This window comes from Emydura macquarii, unplaced genomic scaffold (genome assembly GCF_026122565.2).
Source record: "Emydura macquarii macquarii isolate MOO-44397 ecotype Brisbane River unplaced genomic scaffold, CSIRO-AGI_Emac_v2 contig_2676, whole genome shotgun sequence".
Classification (NCBI taxonomy): domain Eukaryota; kingdom Metazoa; phylum Chordata; order Testudines; family Chelidae; genus Emydura; species Emydura macquarii.
Genome location: NW_027132813.1, coordinates 17,257,788 through 17,274,629, shown reverse-complemented (window position 1 = coordinate 17,274,629; position 16,842 = coordinate 17,257,788). Strand labels below are relative to the sequence as shown.

Sequence of the window (16,842 nt, the reverse complement as noted above, 5' to 3'; positions counted from 1 at the left end):
GGTGAGGGCCTGTTCAATAAGTGGCTAATATGGATTCTCCTGCTTCTTTCAGCATTTACTCCACCAGAGCTCAGGCATCATTGCTGAGATATTTCTGTTGTGGAAATATGTAAAGTAACTACCTCAGGATCTATTCACATGTTTATGAAAGATTATGCTATCATTGAACCTTCAGATCAGATGTTGTGTTTGGAAAGGCTGTGTTGCAATCCCTGTTTAATCTCTCAAGACTCCACGCTCCCACCTCCATAGCATTTGTCCACTGCTTGGGAATCAATGTAAGTGGAATATGGATAAGGACAATCACTCAAAAGGAAAGGAAAATTACTTACCTGTACAGTAGCTGGAATTCTTTGAGATGCACATTCTAAACCTGCCTTCCATCGCTGTTACCTCAGACTTGTATCACCAGGATTCTGTGGTGGAAAGGAAACTGAGTGGCAGTTGGCCCATTCTGGCCTTTTATGCCCTTGGTGGAGGGCACAAGGACGCTCAGGGTGCATGCATGCGCAAGCTGCTGTTCAAAAGACTCCTAACTTGGGCATGCACACACCAAAAGTGGAATACAGGGACAATATATCTCAAAGAACTCCAGTTACTGTGCAGTTCCTTGCATAAAGGCTTGTTTGTCATCTCTGACTTTAGAATCTTAAATCTGGAGAAGACATTGCAGTCATAAGGTCTTTTTTTAAATAAAATGCCAGTTGTATATGTAATGCATTGTCCCCATGTTAACATGCCCCTTTTCAGTCATGTAAGTGCTATGATTTCATGATTTGGGTTTGAGCAGTTTGTGTTTGTAGAGATGCTAGCTCTGTATATACTAATACTTGGTGTCACATGGAGTCTTAAAGAAGACTAGGGTGCGCTGTCCTTCATTATGCAACTTTGTTCAATTAGAAATGTGTGAAGTATATCTCTGTGCGTGGATATTTGTAAAGGTGACCAGACTTTACACAACTATGGAATTAAGAGTAAAGCATCCGGGTATCTGTGGTCACAGAGTTGAAACGGTCATGGGAGGATAAGCTATTCAGTGAGAATAATTTTGTTTTGCCTCCTCACTATCGGGACAGAGGGATTTTCCTACTTTCAAATTTTAGGCTGTCTTTTATTTTGACCTTAACTCTAAATTACCTTGGTTTCTAATGCTTGGTTTTGTTTGTTTTTTAATAACTGCAGCATTTTTATAAGGTTTTTAAAAATTCATATGTATTCTCAACCTTACTGATAGATTTTAATGTTTTGTTTTCTGCCTGGGGATTTTTAAAATTTTTTTTATTTGATGTCTGAAATCTTTTTTTCCATACAAAGAAAGAAAACTGGCAGGGAGCCCCTTGAATTATGCAGAGAACATTGAGGATCTAAGGAACAGGGAACGTTTTAGTGCTTCCCAACCAGTCTGTATTCCTCAGGTTCTGTTGTTATCAGGAGGACTGCAGGTTCTGGTGGAGCTTCTGAACCTTGTAGACACTCTGATCTGACATTAGTGGAGAAGCTCGGTGCAACAGGAATTCCTGGGAACATGGGGAAGTTAGTCCAGCTGAATGTTTTAGCCTCTGCCAATTGCTGCCACTCCACAAATTTCCTGTGTATTTGTTAGAACATTGTAGGTCATGGATTCCATTATTCTCCATATTTCTCTTTTAGCTTAATTATTTTTCCCTTCCCTTTTTGCCCCTCCATACATTTTAAAAAGCTCTGTTGCCATGAGGGAAACTGTCACCATATTTGTCTTTTGTAAGCATGATGATTGTCAGGGTTTGTTGTCAGGGTTTCTGTGTATGAAGATTCTGCTGCCTAGCTAAGAGTGTTGGAAAATTCTGCTGCTTCCTGCATCCCATATACAGGATGCTGAAGATTATACCTCCACATGACTGAGAGTTAAGAATTTGCCTCTGGAGAGGTACAGCAACAATTGTTCGCTACCTCTGCGATGACCCTATTGGGAAAAGGTCTTGACTGGGACTAGGTTGAGGCCTGTGGCATTAAGCCAATCCAGTGTTGTTACTTTATTGTATACAGATGGTCAAGTATCTTAACAGTGAGAATTTTTGACATGTGAATAAGACCTCTCTACTTCAATTTGCTATGCGTCAGTGGAGAGGAAAGATTGAATTGTTACCTCTGATGTCACAATGACACTATTTATGAATCACCTGCGTTACTGGCATAGTTCTAACTGTCACCATAACCTCTAGATGTGACTGTTGAGAGCTTTTCTTATTACACTCCAGCATCTTTAAATGAGTTTTAAATCAGATTTAATTATAAATTATATTATTAAATATGGAATTTATGAAGAGTCTGTGGTGGTCTCTCATTGAGATTATCCAAGCCGAGAATAAGGTGAGACAACAAGTAGTGAGTTTCATTAATATTGTGATTTACAAAAAATGTATTTTAAAGTTTTCCCTGGAAAAGTAAAACTATTCTATCCAGAAAATTAATACGTCATCTGAAAAGTAACTCTGCCAAACTTGGAAAATAGATTAATTTATTATATTGTGAAACAAGGGTTTTTAGTTCTGCTTTAAATGCCAGTGTCAACCTATTGGGTCAGAAACCAGATCCACTTCAATTTAGGCATAAATAATTTCTTTTTGCCTTTATTATAAATGTTTTAAGACAATGCTTTTAGCATGTATGAATTACATAAACATGCAAAAACAGATAAGGCAAGAAAAGTAAATGCTCAAGTTAACCTTTCTTGTGGACAGGATGACTCTTCAAACCTCTGCTCTCTGCTGTACTTGGCTATTCTTCCCCTGTATCTTCTCCACTATTATTATCCGTCATTTATCTTTTTAATCCTCTGTTCTATAACTTGGCACAGACTCCGTTTACCAAGCTACCTCATCTGTGTCCTTATCTATATATATATATTCCATTCTAAACCCCCTAAATAAAACATTCTCCTGCATAAATCACAATAACTAACCTACATTAATATATTTTTGCTTAGCTGCTAAAATTTACTTTTATCTGTCTAGTTCCCAGCACATCTATTGTTTGCTGTCACCCCCCTGGCTCCATTCAGTTGTACTTATTTTACAGCAAGTTGTTATTCTTACTGATCTATTTTTCTGGATTTGGGTTTTCACTTGTTAGCTTGTCGTGTGTGGTCTGTATGAGGGGTTACACCTGACTTCCTGAAAGCTAACTGCTCTCTTCTCTACCCTGCTATTTGCTTGGCCAAGAATTTTACACATAAGATACACAAAACATTTTTTTTGATTTACAAACCTCTCAACAAAATTTGAAGTGCTGTAGCAGCAGAAATACATACAAAAAGTAAAAATTCCTTTATACATCCTTATAGTATTATATATAATACTAATTTTCCCTAACATTATTTAGTACATATTTGACTAACAATTCATTACACCGTTCTCCAGCAAAGCTTAACTATGTATGTTCTTGCTAATGGTGGCTCCATAATATATATTTAAGTTCACCATTTTCTTCTTTCCCTCTGCGCTTAAGACATTTTAAAATAAATATCTTTACATGAGCTAAAACATCTGTACTTTTTGCATAAGCAGCATCAGCACAGGTAGAAGTTAACAAACCCTATTCGTAGAACTGTGTTCCAGTCTGTGAAGCTGATACATAAACAAGGAAACAGAATAGTGCCATCCACTTAGAATACAGACTTGCATGATCCAGGACAGAACTTTTCAGTATCCTTTGGACCCTCTGAATTCTGGTGGCTATCTCAGGATTCCTTCTATGAAAGGAAGGAATTCACACAGGATATTGAAGAGTTTTAAAGTTCTCAAAATGCAAGATCTTGGGCCCTCACAAGACCTCTACATTTTGCTCCAGAAGAACTGACGGGGAAAGGCTCCCTTGTGTTCAGTGTGAGAGAGCTAAGAAATGTCTGTGCATATAGTATTGACATAATTGAAATGTTGAAATAATTTGCATTAGTGGTGCAAAACTGTAGTGATCATATAAAATGGAATTTTTGCTAGCTAAAACAGATGTCAGACAGTTGTATACTGATAAGAGTAAAGAAACTAAGCCAGTCAAAGAAGCCTTTTCATTAAGAGGCAAATCCCTCTGGCTCCCACCTTCCCATATCCCGGAAGGGGTCTACGCTTTGCTATATGGGAGTGGGTGAGCAAGATTTCAGCAGCCTGCACAGCATTTCCCTTCTCTGAAATAGCTTCCTTTGCATGACATGAAATAATTCTTTGGTTTAGTGGATCAGCCGCTACATTGATCTACTGCAGTGGTTCTCAACATTTCCAGACTACTGTACTCCTTTCAGGAGTCTGGTTTGTCTTACATACCCCAAGTTTGACCTCACATAAAAACTACTACTTGCTTACAAAATCAGACATAAAAATAAAGAAGTGTCACAGCACACTGTTCCTGAAAAATTGTTTCCTTTCTCTTTTTTACCATATAATTATAAAGTAAATCAATTGGAATATAAATATACTTGCATTTGAGTGTAATACATGGTTGAGAACCACTGATCTACTGGACACAGAGCAGGAGATCTATGGAAACTAGTGGATCAGCTGCTGCTCTGTGCCTTTTGGGGATTAGTAATCGGTTCTTTTTTCAATTCCTTTTTCAGTCTCACAAATTCCCAGTACCCATCCCAGCTACTTGGGCTAGGTGCTGTGGGGAAAATCTGCACCTTGAAAACTTTTCCTTTTAGGATAAGTTGCTTTGATAGACTCCAGCTCTCTAATGAGGCAGCCAGCAATGCACTATTGTGATAGAGTGAACAATTATAATACTATAACAAATATCTCTGAAATGCAATGATTTAATATATATGCATGCACCATTTGAAGGTGTCATAATAAGGCATTTTAACAGCACCATTGTCTCCTTCTTTGACGATCATTGCCTTGTCTCCATACTTACTTTCCATAAATGCTTCGGCTTTGATGTAACAGGAGGTCTTGTCATAATGTTCTATTCCATTAATAGTCTCATTAATTCATTCATGTGTAAACAGGACCTCACTTCAATAAAGCGTAAATTTAAAATGACATATATCTCCACATATGCCAGTAACATTTTCACATCCCTTTAAAATTATATTTAAGTAAGTTGTACATCTTCTGTTTTAAAAGCATTCAATCATAAAGAGGATTTAAATCCTATCAGCAGTTCACTTTTTTATTACCTTTAAGAGTAGTTTTTCGAGTGCTTGCTCATGTCCATTCCACTATAGGTGTGTGCATGCCTCCATGCACGGCTACCGGAACTTTTTTCCCCCTTAGCAGATCCCGTAAGGCCGGCTCCAGCGCCCCCTGGAGCCCCGTGCTCATGCCGCGGTATATGAGGTGCTGCTGGCCCTATGCCCCCTCAGTCCCTTCTTTCTGCCTGTGATAGTTACTGGAACTGCCTGTGCTTGCACTGCAAGCACTTAATTCCCTGTATTTTGAACTTTAAGCAATGATTTTTTGTGTTAGTTAGCTTAATAACTGTTGTTAGTGGTAGTTAGAGACTTTGAGATAGTCTGGCTGAGACTCTACCAGGAGCGAGTATGCTCCGATCTCATGGCTTCAAGCTGCATGCTTCCAGCAGGAAGGCTTTCCCACTAAGTGACCCCTACTGCCTGAAGTGCAGGGTGGGGGAGGAAGCCCTTTGTAAGGAGAAGAAAAGATCTGCAAGGCTTTCAGACCTCCAGAAACTCCGCCTGAAAGTCTCGCTCATGGAGCCCCCAACCGGCTCTGAACCAACTCACTCTGCTGCGGTACCCAGCGTGCCGTTGGTGCAGAGGGCACCGTCGGCACTGACCTGACTCGGCACCGCGAAGAGACGGAATCAGCGCTCGGAACGCGAATTCTCCCCTGCACCATCTAAGCAGACTGGGTGGAGCACCGATCCGTACCAAGGTTGGATCACGGAGGCCCACTGCCTGAGCCAGAGTCTCCAGCCAGGGAGCCTTCCCTGACTCTTGGGAGTGGTGGAACCCCTTCCCATCTACTGGAACCATCGACTTTGGAGGCCGTCGGGCGGCAAGAGCATTGTTGGCATTGCATACGCCACCACTGCCCCTACCTCCACGAGAGAGAAGGGGCTGGCGTTATGGGGGAAGCCTGCGTTGGGACCCCCTGAATGGCTCAGAAGATCCCAGCATGGGGAGGAAGATCTCCTGCAGACCAGTTTCCTAGGAACTCTCTCCTAGAAGTTATCCCAGGTCGTGGTCGCCAGAGCAACCTGCATCAAGGCGAAGAGCGAAATTGCCCACCCGACACTGGTCTCAAACGCCTGTCCCCCCCTGCCGCTCCCCCCTCGGCACTGTGTGAGGTCCACCCCAGCAAGCGGCACCATCCCTGGTCGCCTGATGGAACTCGCTGTTCCTGCTTTCCGGCAGCGAAGAGTTTGCCCGCAATGATGTGGCACTGATCCCGGTCACTGGAGACAGTCCTGGTACCGAGGAATTCACCAGGCGGTGCTGAACCCGGTTGCCAGAGACAGCCTCAGCACCGAGGAGTTCGCCTCAAACCGAGGCCGCGCAGAACCTGGTCGCTGGACTTTGACTCGGCGCCAAGATGCATGCAGAGCGTGAAGTCCTTGGTACCAGGATGACACTCTGGTCAGCCCAGCTCGCCGGAGCGTTGTCCGTACGCCTGCTCTGGCTACAGCACCCCCGTCAAACCTGGTAGTTGAGGTCATCGACATTGAGGGGACGCTCTCCGGAGTGACGGAGCACCTGTGGATCGGCGCATCCCCTCTCCCCCTGAGCTCGGTAATGCACAGCGAGAGCCTTTGGGGTAGCCCCACCATGGTCTTTTGATGGTGCCTGAGTGTCCCTTTGGGGAGGTAGTCGCTGGGGGAGCCACCACCAACGAAAGGTGCCAAAGCCTCAGGCGCAAGTAGCCCCGGATGGCCTCAGAGGCAGTGGTCACACCAATGGCAGTATGGAAGCCTATGGTATTCCCGTCAACCCCTCGGGGATGCAGTCAGTGTCTCGGGTACAGGAGAAAGGGCCACCATTCGCCCTCAGATGACGACTTGGCCCCATGGGCAGGGACTCCTGTGGGGACTGCCTGTCAACGGGAAGAGGTGCTGTGGCCCTCCAAGCCCCCCCTCTTCTCCTCATTGAATGAAGCACTCTCTCAGGCCCTGGTTGATTCTAGGGCACACTGGGAACTGCTCAAGAGGTGGACTCAACCTCAGGGCTGGAGGTGAAAGAGCTAAAGGGACGGCAGACCGTCTCTTTACTGTGCTAGCAGTGGTAGCCCTCCCAGTCTACAAAGGGGTGCTCAAGATAGTGAGGGCCTTGTGACAAACCCCCTCCTCTGTAGCCTGATACCTAAATGAGCCGAGAAAAGTATTATGCCCCAGTCAATGGGTGTGAATACTTGTTTACCAGGTCCCTGGTGGTGGTTGCCGCCAAGCACAGGGATAGGCAGGATAGCAGGGCTCTACTGCAAACAAGGGCAATTGTAAGTCAGACTTGTTTGGAGAAAAAAATTTATTCAATAGCACTAGCAGCAAGTAGAAGGTGAGCCCTTGGGGGACAGAGTGAACTGCTTTGCTGAGGCTTTGCCCAGCAACAGGCGCTGAACTTGTATACCATTGCAGAAGAGGGTACCACGGGAGCTAAAGAAGCGCTCCAGGCATCCTCTGTTGCTGCTGATTTGGTGGGCAGAGCCATACCCCCCGCCATCGGCATGCTCAGATGTTAGTGGCTGCAATCCCGGCTGTCCCAAAAGGTCCAGCAGCCCATCTGGGGCCCTCCCTTGGACAAGTCAGCCTTGTCTTCGGTTAAGATGGATGCGCCACAGACCTTTAGGTGTCAGGTAGGTCCCAGGGACAGCAGCAGCAGAGGTGTCAGCCACGCCATCTCACGACCTACAGTCAATGGGTCAGAGTCAGGGGGTCTAGGAGACACCATCTGCCCTGAGTGGCTCCTTAGGCCCTCAGTAAGGGTCATCTTGGTGATAGGGCAGTCGGAAAAGGCCCCTCCTCCCCCCTCCAAAAAAAAAAACCAGCAGCAAGCTCTAGTCTCCCTAGACTGATGGACAACTCCTTGGGATGTGTGAAGGGGCATTCAGTTCGTGGAGCTGGCTCCTTCAGTTACCGTGATATTGGATGCCTTGGGCAGAGGGTGAAGTGCTGTATCAGCGCTGACCTTGGTTCACAAGGCGTCTGGCCAAGGGAGAAGAGAAATCGGCACACCAATGTAAAGAGCTGCAAAACTCCTGCAGGGCTTGCGGAATGTTCCTCTGCTTATCGAAGGCAGAGCAGCACAGGTGCTGACAGACAGTACAGTGACCATGTACTACATCGACAGGCAGAGGAAGCCCATTCGGGAAGGGAAGCTATTGGTCCTTAGGACCTAGCAGTGATCACCTTCCCAGGGGTGATGAATGATGAGGCAGACCGCGTCAAGGGGTTGCTCTTCCTTACCATGATGGGTCGCTGTGCCCACAAAGGGCGTCTATGACCATCTGGAGGGGGGTTTCCCCAAGGGGAATCTGTCCGTATCGGACTGGAGCACGAGGTGTCCACAGTGCTGCTCTCTCCATGGTCAAGAAGCGGGGGCGATCACCAACTCCATCTGTCTGTAGCGGGCAGAGATCTTCATATTCACTTTCCCGCCTTTTCCCTCCTGCATAGAGTCCTACTAAAGATGAGGATGGATTAAAAAGATGCCATCTTTATTGTTCCGGCCTGGCCACGCCAGCACTGGTTCAGCATACTGCTGGATTTCTCGATTGCCGGCCTTGGGAGCCTCCGAGACAGCGCAATCCCAGATCCCAGGATCACTGTCACCTGCAGTGCCCAGACCTGGACCCTCAACACCTCAGGGAGTGGTGGATCGGTGGCCGAGAGATGATGAGCGAGCTGCTCAGAGCAAGTCCAGTGAGTCCTGCTGGGTAGCAGGAAACCCTCCACGCAGGTCGTGTACCAGGTTAAGTGGAAGTGGCTGTTGTCTGCTGGGAGGAGTCCTGGGGTATTCCGCCCAGCCTTTCGCCAGTGCAGGCGATCCGGGAAATACTTGCCACTGTTAAAGCTCCAGGGACCGGGTGCACCTCCCTGAAGGCCCACCTAGCAGCCATATCAGCCTTCCAACAGTCGCTGGAGGGGGAATTGCGGTTCTCCCATCTGATGTCGGTTAGATTCCTGAGGAGGGCGGGGGGCTCTAGCCTCCCTGGGGTCTCGACCTGGTCCTTTCACGGCCCACAGGGCTCCCCCCTTGGAACCCGCGGTGTCATGCCCTCTACTCCTGTCTTCTGGGAAGGTGGCCTTCCTGGGGGTATTTACCTCGGCAAGGAAGGTCTCCAGGATCAAAGCTCTGACCTCCATACTGTAGTCTATAAAGATAAGGTTCAGTTGAGGCTGCACCGGGCCTTCTGGCCTAAGGTGGTTTCCCAGTTTTGGTGTGACCAATATATATTTTCCCTATGTTTTCCCCGAACCATATGGTTTGGAGGAGAAGAGAAGGCGGCACTCTTTAACGTGAGAGGGGCCTTGGCTTCTACATCAGGAGTACAAGGCCGATCCGGAGAGCGATGCAGCTCTTCATTGCAGCAGCCGACCGGAATAAAGGTTCACTGGTCTCCGACCAGCGCATTTTCCTTGTGAATAACTTCCTGCATTGAGTTCGGTTATGAGCAAGTGAAGGTGCTGCTTCCGCCTGCCACCACATCTCACTCAACAGAGCTCAAGCTCCATCAACAGCCTTCCTAGCGGACATGCCAGAGCAGGGCATCTGCAAAGCAGCTGCCAAGCTGGCGGCACATACCTTCATGTCCCACCACGCCTCTGTCCAACATGCATGGGAAGACGCAGGCTTCAGCATAGCTGTGCTGCAGGCAGCTCACCGCTAACTCCGGCCCACCTCCACGGTACTGCTTATTAGTCACCTATAGTGGAATGAACATGAGCAATCACTCGAAGATGAAAACAAGGTTACTTACCAGTTACTGCTGTTCTTCGAGGTGTGTTGCTCATGTCCATTCCACAACCCACCCCCCGTCCCCGCTGCTGGAGTTGGCAGAAAGAAGGGACTGGGGGGGCATAGGACTGGCAGCGCATCATATACCACAGCATGTGAGCAGGGCTTCAGGGGACGCCGGAGCCAGCCCTACGGGATCTGCTAAGGGGGAAAATGTTCCGATAACCGTGCATGGAGGCGTGCACACACCTATAATGGAATGGACACGAGTAACACATCTCAAAGAACAGCAGTTACTGGTAAGTAACCTTGTTTTATTTGCCTTAAAGAAAAGATTTCAGAAAATAAAATGTGTTCTGTAGAGAGAGAAACAGTTATTCTGCTGTGGTAGCTTTCTGGTAAATTGGTTGTGGAATAGCAGTGGTTGTTCACTGATGTGCTGTGAACATAATGAAGTTGTAAGAGGCAAAGGAACATTACAAATGGTAACATTTTATTAATCTTCGAGGGCTTACTCATGTTGATTCCAAGTAGGGGTGTGTGCATGCTGCGTGCACAGTTGTCAGAAAGTTTTTCCAACAGTACCTGTTGGGTCGAGCCAGGTGCCCTCTGGAGTCGCACTGCCATGGCGCCATATATAGGGCCCTGCCGACCCACCGCCTCTTCAGTTCTTTCTTACCACCCATGATGGTTACCGTTTAAACTGTTACACTTTTACATCCCTATGCTGGACCTGATTACTCCGGAACACGGCTGCCTGCAACATCCCAACCTAGAGTCTCTCCACCTCACAGCATGGAAGCTTCATGGTTAAACACCTTATGATCAATGTACTCTGAGCCTATCAGGTCCTCCTGGGTAGCAGAAAGCCCTCTACAAGGGCTTCATGCTTGGCCAAGTGGAAGAGATTCTCGCTCTGGTCTTTGCAGAAGGGTATCCTACCAACTTAGGCATTGATACTCTTCTTTCTAGACTATTTGCTGCACCTAAAGCAGCTAGGCCTAGCAATCTCATAATTAAAGGCGCACCTAGCGGCGAACTCTGTGTTCCACCCAGGATCTCATGGCTGCTTAATCTTTTCCAACCCAATGATGAGCCATTTCCTCAAGGGACTGGACAAGATTTACCCACAGGTCCGTTGCCCAGTACCAGCTTGGGACCTCAACGTATTGCTATCTAGATTGATGGGGCCTCCCTTTGAGTCTTTAGCAATGTGCTCTCTTCTCTACCTCTCATGGAAGGTGGTGTTCCTGGTGGCAGTAGCCTCAGCCCGGAGGATCTCTGAGCTCAAGACCCTAACTTCTGGACACCCTCACCCCTCGCCTGCACACACACACACAGTGTTCCATAAGGACAAGGTCGAGTTATGCCTGCATCTGACCTTCCCCACAGAAGTGGTGTCCCAGTTTCATATGAGCCAGGACATCTTCTTCCCTGTCTTTTACCCTAATCCACATGCCAATAACACAGAAAGAGACCTACATTCCTTAGACCTCAGGAGAGCATTAGTATTCTACATCAAGAAGACAAAGCTGTTTTGTAGATTGGACCAACTCTTTGCTGCAGTAGCAGATAGAATGAGAGGCCTCCCGGTGTCCTCACAGAGGATTTTGTCATGGATCATGGCCAGCATTAGGACATGTTATTATGGCCTGGAAAGAAAGACTTGCCCCCATACTCGTAGCCTATTCCACAAGGGCGCAGGCCTCTTCGGCAGTCTTCCTGGCTCATGTCTCTACTCAGGAAATCTGCAGGGCAATGACATCATCGTCAGTCCACACATTCACCTCGCACTATGCCATCACCCCTCAGGCCAGGGATGATGCAGCATTTGGCAGAGCAGTTCTCCAATCAGTGATCCCATAAGCTCCAAGCCTACCTCCGGGGGATTGCTTGTGAGTCACCTACTTGGAATCGACATGAGCAAACATTCTAAGAAAAATCGGTTACTTACCTTTCATAACTTTTGTTGTTCGAGATGTGTTGCTCATGTCCATTCAAAAACCCACCCACCTACCCCTCTCTTGGAGCCAGCCGGCAAGAAGGAACTGAAGAGGCGGCGGGTCAGCAAGGCCTTGTATATGGTGCCATGGCAGTGCGATTCCAGGGGGTGCCTGACTTGGCCTGATGGGTACTGCTAGGTGAAAATCTTTCCAATGACTGTGCATGCGGTGCCAACACACACCTACTTGTAATGGACATGAGCAACACATCTCAAAGAACAACAGTTACGAAAAGGTAAGTAACTGTGTTTTCTGAGAAAATGTATAGTAATGTGCTTTGGGCAACTTTCTGAGACCATCTTATATCAGCAGCTTGTTTCCAGAATAGAAATTACACTGGGAAATTATTAAATGGGGTTTCTGTGTACTCTGGTTCTCTGTAAACCTCCAAAATTACAAGCAGTGTATTATTTTAATACAATTACTTGGATAACAAACTGAAACACCTCTAATAGGATAGGGAAAATTCAAAGCATATTGATTTTTAGTTTAAAATTTCATTCTAACCTATGTTAAACAATGAAAAATATTATGTTCTTGCTGTTCAAGTGGACTAAATAGTTCAGCAATTTTTTTCTGTTGAATCAATGTGCTGAATCACTGTAAATTGAAAGTTGCATTGAATTTATCTCCTGTGCCTAAACACTTCTAGTTTTTTAGCTTTTACTACTCATTTATTGACGCTTAGCACAGACTAGTATTATAGCCAAGTGTAATCCTTTATCAGTTTGGTATGGGATACCTGTGTGGTTGTTGACTGCAACATGGAAGATCACAAGCAGTTTTGAGTCAGAGACCATGATTTTCTCTATATATATGTGGGCTTTTTTAAAGGGCCTAGTAAAGTGGGCTTTCAGTCTTGATTGCTGGTGGCTTTGGGTGCTACTGTAGTACAAAGAGTAATAAATATTACCCTTGAATCTTTGTGACTTAACCATTTGTAGTACGAAATGGTGGAGCAAAAGATGAGAAAATTATCAGAAGAACTGAATTGTCAAAGACAAAATGTTGAAAGTGCTCGTCGCTCATTAGAACAGAAAGTAAAAGAAAAGGAAAAGGAATACCAAAAGGTAAGACAAGAACCATATTTTCACAAGTTTAAAGTTGCCTCCAGACTGCTATTATCAGAGTGAAGAAGTTGTTCATTGAGAATTTGTCCATGTAGCTCCTACTCTAGGTGCACATACGTCTCAGGCATGCGAGATTGGATTCTTTTGGCTTATAGTGTCTCATTGGGACTGCATCTGCATGTCTTCGTACTGAAGGACATAAAGTCTGGAATGGGCCCAACCACCTCTAAGTTCCTTCTGAACATCTGTGGCACAAAACAGAACTTAGCAGTGTCTACCTGCTATCCTGTTGCCTTCTTCAAGTATAGTTAGAATTAGTGTTAGGTTAGTACTTAACACTTCATTTTATTTAGCCCGCTACCAAAAAAGATATTTAGAAAATCAGAGGATGCTTGATAACTAGATCTTCGACTTCATGGTTGAAATAGTCTCTGGGTTTTGAGCTCTTTTCTTCCTGTAACATTGGGCACACCAAAAGAGGTTCAGACCAAAATAAAGACCTGCCAGTTGAAGATCATGACTTTTTTTTAACTTCAAGACAGATGAAGCCCTCCACTCTTTGAAAGACTGTAGAGAGATGCTTTGGTCTCACTGTCTCCAGCTTACAGGAGGAGACAGGTTAGACCTCAAATCTTATCCAGGCAAAGCTCAGGCTATTATCTCTGCTCAAAGGGTGAACAAGATTCAGGTGTTAATGGCAGGACCTCTTTTACTATATTGCACAAAGACAAGATGACTCTTTTTGGATCTCGCCCTAAGTTGTTGTTCAGAGTGGTCTCAGGCTTTCATTTGCATCAGTGCACACATACACCTTACAGTTTTTTCCCCCAAACCTCATTTGACTCCTGGAGAGACAAAATTTCATATGAATGATGTCTTTAGGGCTCTTTCCTACTACTTCTATAGAACAAAGCCTTTCCATAACTGGCCTAGACTTTTTTTCAATGGTTTGGGCAGGTCTAGAGGGTTGGTTATTTCAATCCAGAGACTCTTGAAATGGGTATTTGAGTGCAAAAAGATCTTCTGTGAAGTAAATAAATTAGACCCCCCCCCCCCCCCGCCCCATTAAAGCAAACTATACTCTGGCCCAAGCAACACAGGCATGCTTTTGAGGTATGTTCCTATGTCAGAAATTTGCTAGGGACCACTTGGAGTTCAGTGCATATTTTATTCAATTCTATTATCTAGTTGCATCTACTAGATCTGATGCCCAGTTTATTACGGCAGTCCTGCAATCTTTTTATGTCAGCCGGACTCCTGACATCCCCCTCCTTAGGGAGTTAACTGCTAATCACCTGAAGTGGAATTTGTTGACAAGAACTTTGAAAACAAAAAAAAAATAGTTACTGTAAGGTAAGTAACTGTGGTTCTTCAGGGTGTCTTGCCCACATGGAACCCACAATCAGTCCTCTTTCCCCACTACTGTGAAGTTGATTAGTTTTGGGATTCAGTGTTGGCAAAGGAACTGGGAAGCGGTTGGGCCTCTTCTGCCTGTGGGGGTGTAGGTGTGCGTGCGTGCGTGCGTGCACTAATTCTATGCCTGCACACTGTCAGCCAAAAGAACCCAATCTCATGCACATGGGGCACATGCACACCTAGAGCAGAATCCATGTAGACAAAACATCTCAAAAGAACCAGTTAGTGTAAGGAAAATTGTTTTTGTAACATTATATTATAGTTCTGTTATTAGGGGGCAAATTGTAGTAGCTCATGTATGAAAATTGTGTGGGATTCCAAAGTTGGAGGAAAAATATCAAGTATTTTTACTCTGACTTTCCCCCTTTGGTTTTTTTTTTTCTATATCACACTTGTCCTTGCTCCCTTTGTTTGGACTTTTTCTTTTGTTTTAATTTGAGTGGCAGCTGGATGGTTCTGCATATGTTTGTGAAACAATTCACTAGCCTACCATGAATCAAATCGGCTAAAGCTACGTTCCCTAGCTGTTGATGATAATGGTAGTCTGACAGTTGTTATAACTTGGTGAGAGGAAGCTAATCCATTTTTTTTTTCTTTATGGCAGTCTGGGAAGGCCAGCTACCAATTTGTTTACCGCTAATTTATAAAGGTAGATGAAAAAATTCAAGAAAAAAGTTTGAACATTTTACTAGTAGCTGACTCACCTACTCCTGAGTGTGACCCTCTCCACCTACATTTTTCTTCTCCTGGCAGACCAACCCAAGGGAGGAGTCGATCTCTAGAAAGGGCATGAGGGTAGAGAGGCTGGGCGTGGGAGGTTGTGGGGGCATAAGGATTTGGGGAAATGGATCACTGGGAACCAAGAGGGTAGGGGATTTGAGAGGACAGGCCTCTGGCTGGCAATGAGAGTGGGGACAGGCTGTAGGGGTACTTCAGGACAGGGGTTGGGGGGAGGAGAGCGGGTGTCTTGCTGGAGGATAGAAGGGTGCTTAGGAGAAAGCAGAGGGGAAGCACTAGCACTTCCCTATCTTCTCCATCAGACAAACTTCCTGTGATTTGTCAGAGGGGAATCCTGCAGCTGCTGCCAAGAGAGGTTTGGCAGAGAGGTTTGTTGCCATGAAAAGCCACTTGCGCTCCCCCCCACCTTCTGCTTTCTGCTCCCACAGTTAACCCTCTCTTCTCCTTACCAACCCCAACCCTCCCTGCTAAAAGTTCCATGCCCCTCATAGCCCTATTCCCCCAGATAAATCTTCTCTCAAATTCATGTGACCCACAACCATAAGGCCGGTGGCAGTGGGAAGAAGCCATAAAAGGTTGGTGGATAACTACTTTGCATCTCCTAAAAATTGCAGGCGATGGGCTAGACTCCTAAGGATCTTAAGAGGTGTGCATTAGTGAAGTTCTGCTCCCACAGACCTAACGAAGGAGGGGTGAATGCCCCTCTACCAAACTTCTGTTCCTGCTCAGTCCCGTGTTAAGTCAAATTGTTTTTGTGGGGAAAATGCCTTAGATTTTTTTCATTGTTACAGCAATAATTTAAATATGTAGTCATAGCAAAAAAAGGGATCCCCCACCCTCCCGCCCCCCAAAGGAGTATCATGTTTAGTCTGGTTGCTTAGTTGTAATGCTTTAGAATAGATGGAAGCGTCATTCCATTATTTGCTAGTATTTTTTGATCCACCTGTATTGGTCTAACAGTTTAAGTAGGCTACTCTGGTCAGCCAAACTGAGTCAGGACCTTTTTTGGCCATAACAGAATTTAAGCTATACTTCAAAAGGGTTTTTAAACTCTTCTTACTTCTGTAAGAGAGGGCTTTAGTGTAATTACAGTAGGCACTATTTGAGGAGTGGACCCTCCCGCACGTTTTCCAGTGCTAACAGTTAGTTACTTGCCTAGAAGCATGTGACAGGATTGTGTTTGGTTTTTTTTCCTACTATACCCTCTTCTAAATTTCTAGGAACTGTTTCGTCAGCAACATTCCTTCCAGACACTGGATCAGCAGTGCAACCAGATACAAGCCAAACTGAACCAGGAGTTGCAGCAAGCCAAAAATGATTACAGTGCTCTACGAGCAGAATTTGACAAAGTAGGATTTTTAATATCTGAAATAATCAAATGGAAGTGATGATGCTTGGTTTTTATGCTATGTAAAATTTAACTGTCTTGTTTTTTGTGTTAAAGATATATATATATACATGACTAATGTTTAAGTACAACCAAATAATTACAGGTCAGAGCAAGCTTGGGTACGTTCCTGTCACAGGGTGAACTGATCCGTTAAAAGGCTGGGGCTCAGCTGCACCTTTGTCAGGCTTAGCCCACCTCCCTACATGATGGAAATGAATACAAGGGTCATGTGACAGGAGCATGCAACTAAACCAGGCCTGCTGGCAGATAAAAGGGCAGCCTGTGGTCATTCAGGAGAGACAACCCCCTCCCCCTAAAACAAAAAACCCCCAACGGTTCAGA

At 45.4% G+C, this 16,842-nt stretch overlaps 1 protein-coding gene across 2 annotated transcripts in view; it reads left to right on the top strand.

Annotated features, from left to right (window-relative positions):
• Window positions 1-16,842, top strand: part of CENPF (centromere protein F) — a 92,119-nt gene that overhangs the window by 25,308 nt on the left and 49,969 nt on the right. For both annotated transcript variants that reach the window (XM_067564967.1, XM_067564968.1), the window contains exons 8-9: window positions 12,831-12,956; window positions 16,331-16,459. In XM_067564967.1, the coding sequence (XP_067421068.1) occupies window positions 12,831-12,956; window positions 16,331-16,459 (255 nt within the window). The remainder of the gene's footprint in view (window positions 1-12,830; window positions 12,957-16,330; window positions 16,460-16,842) is intronic.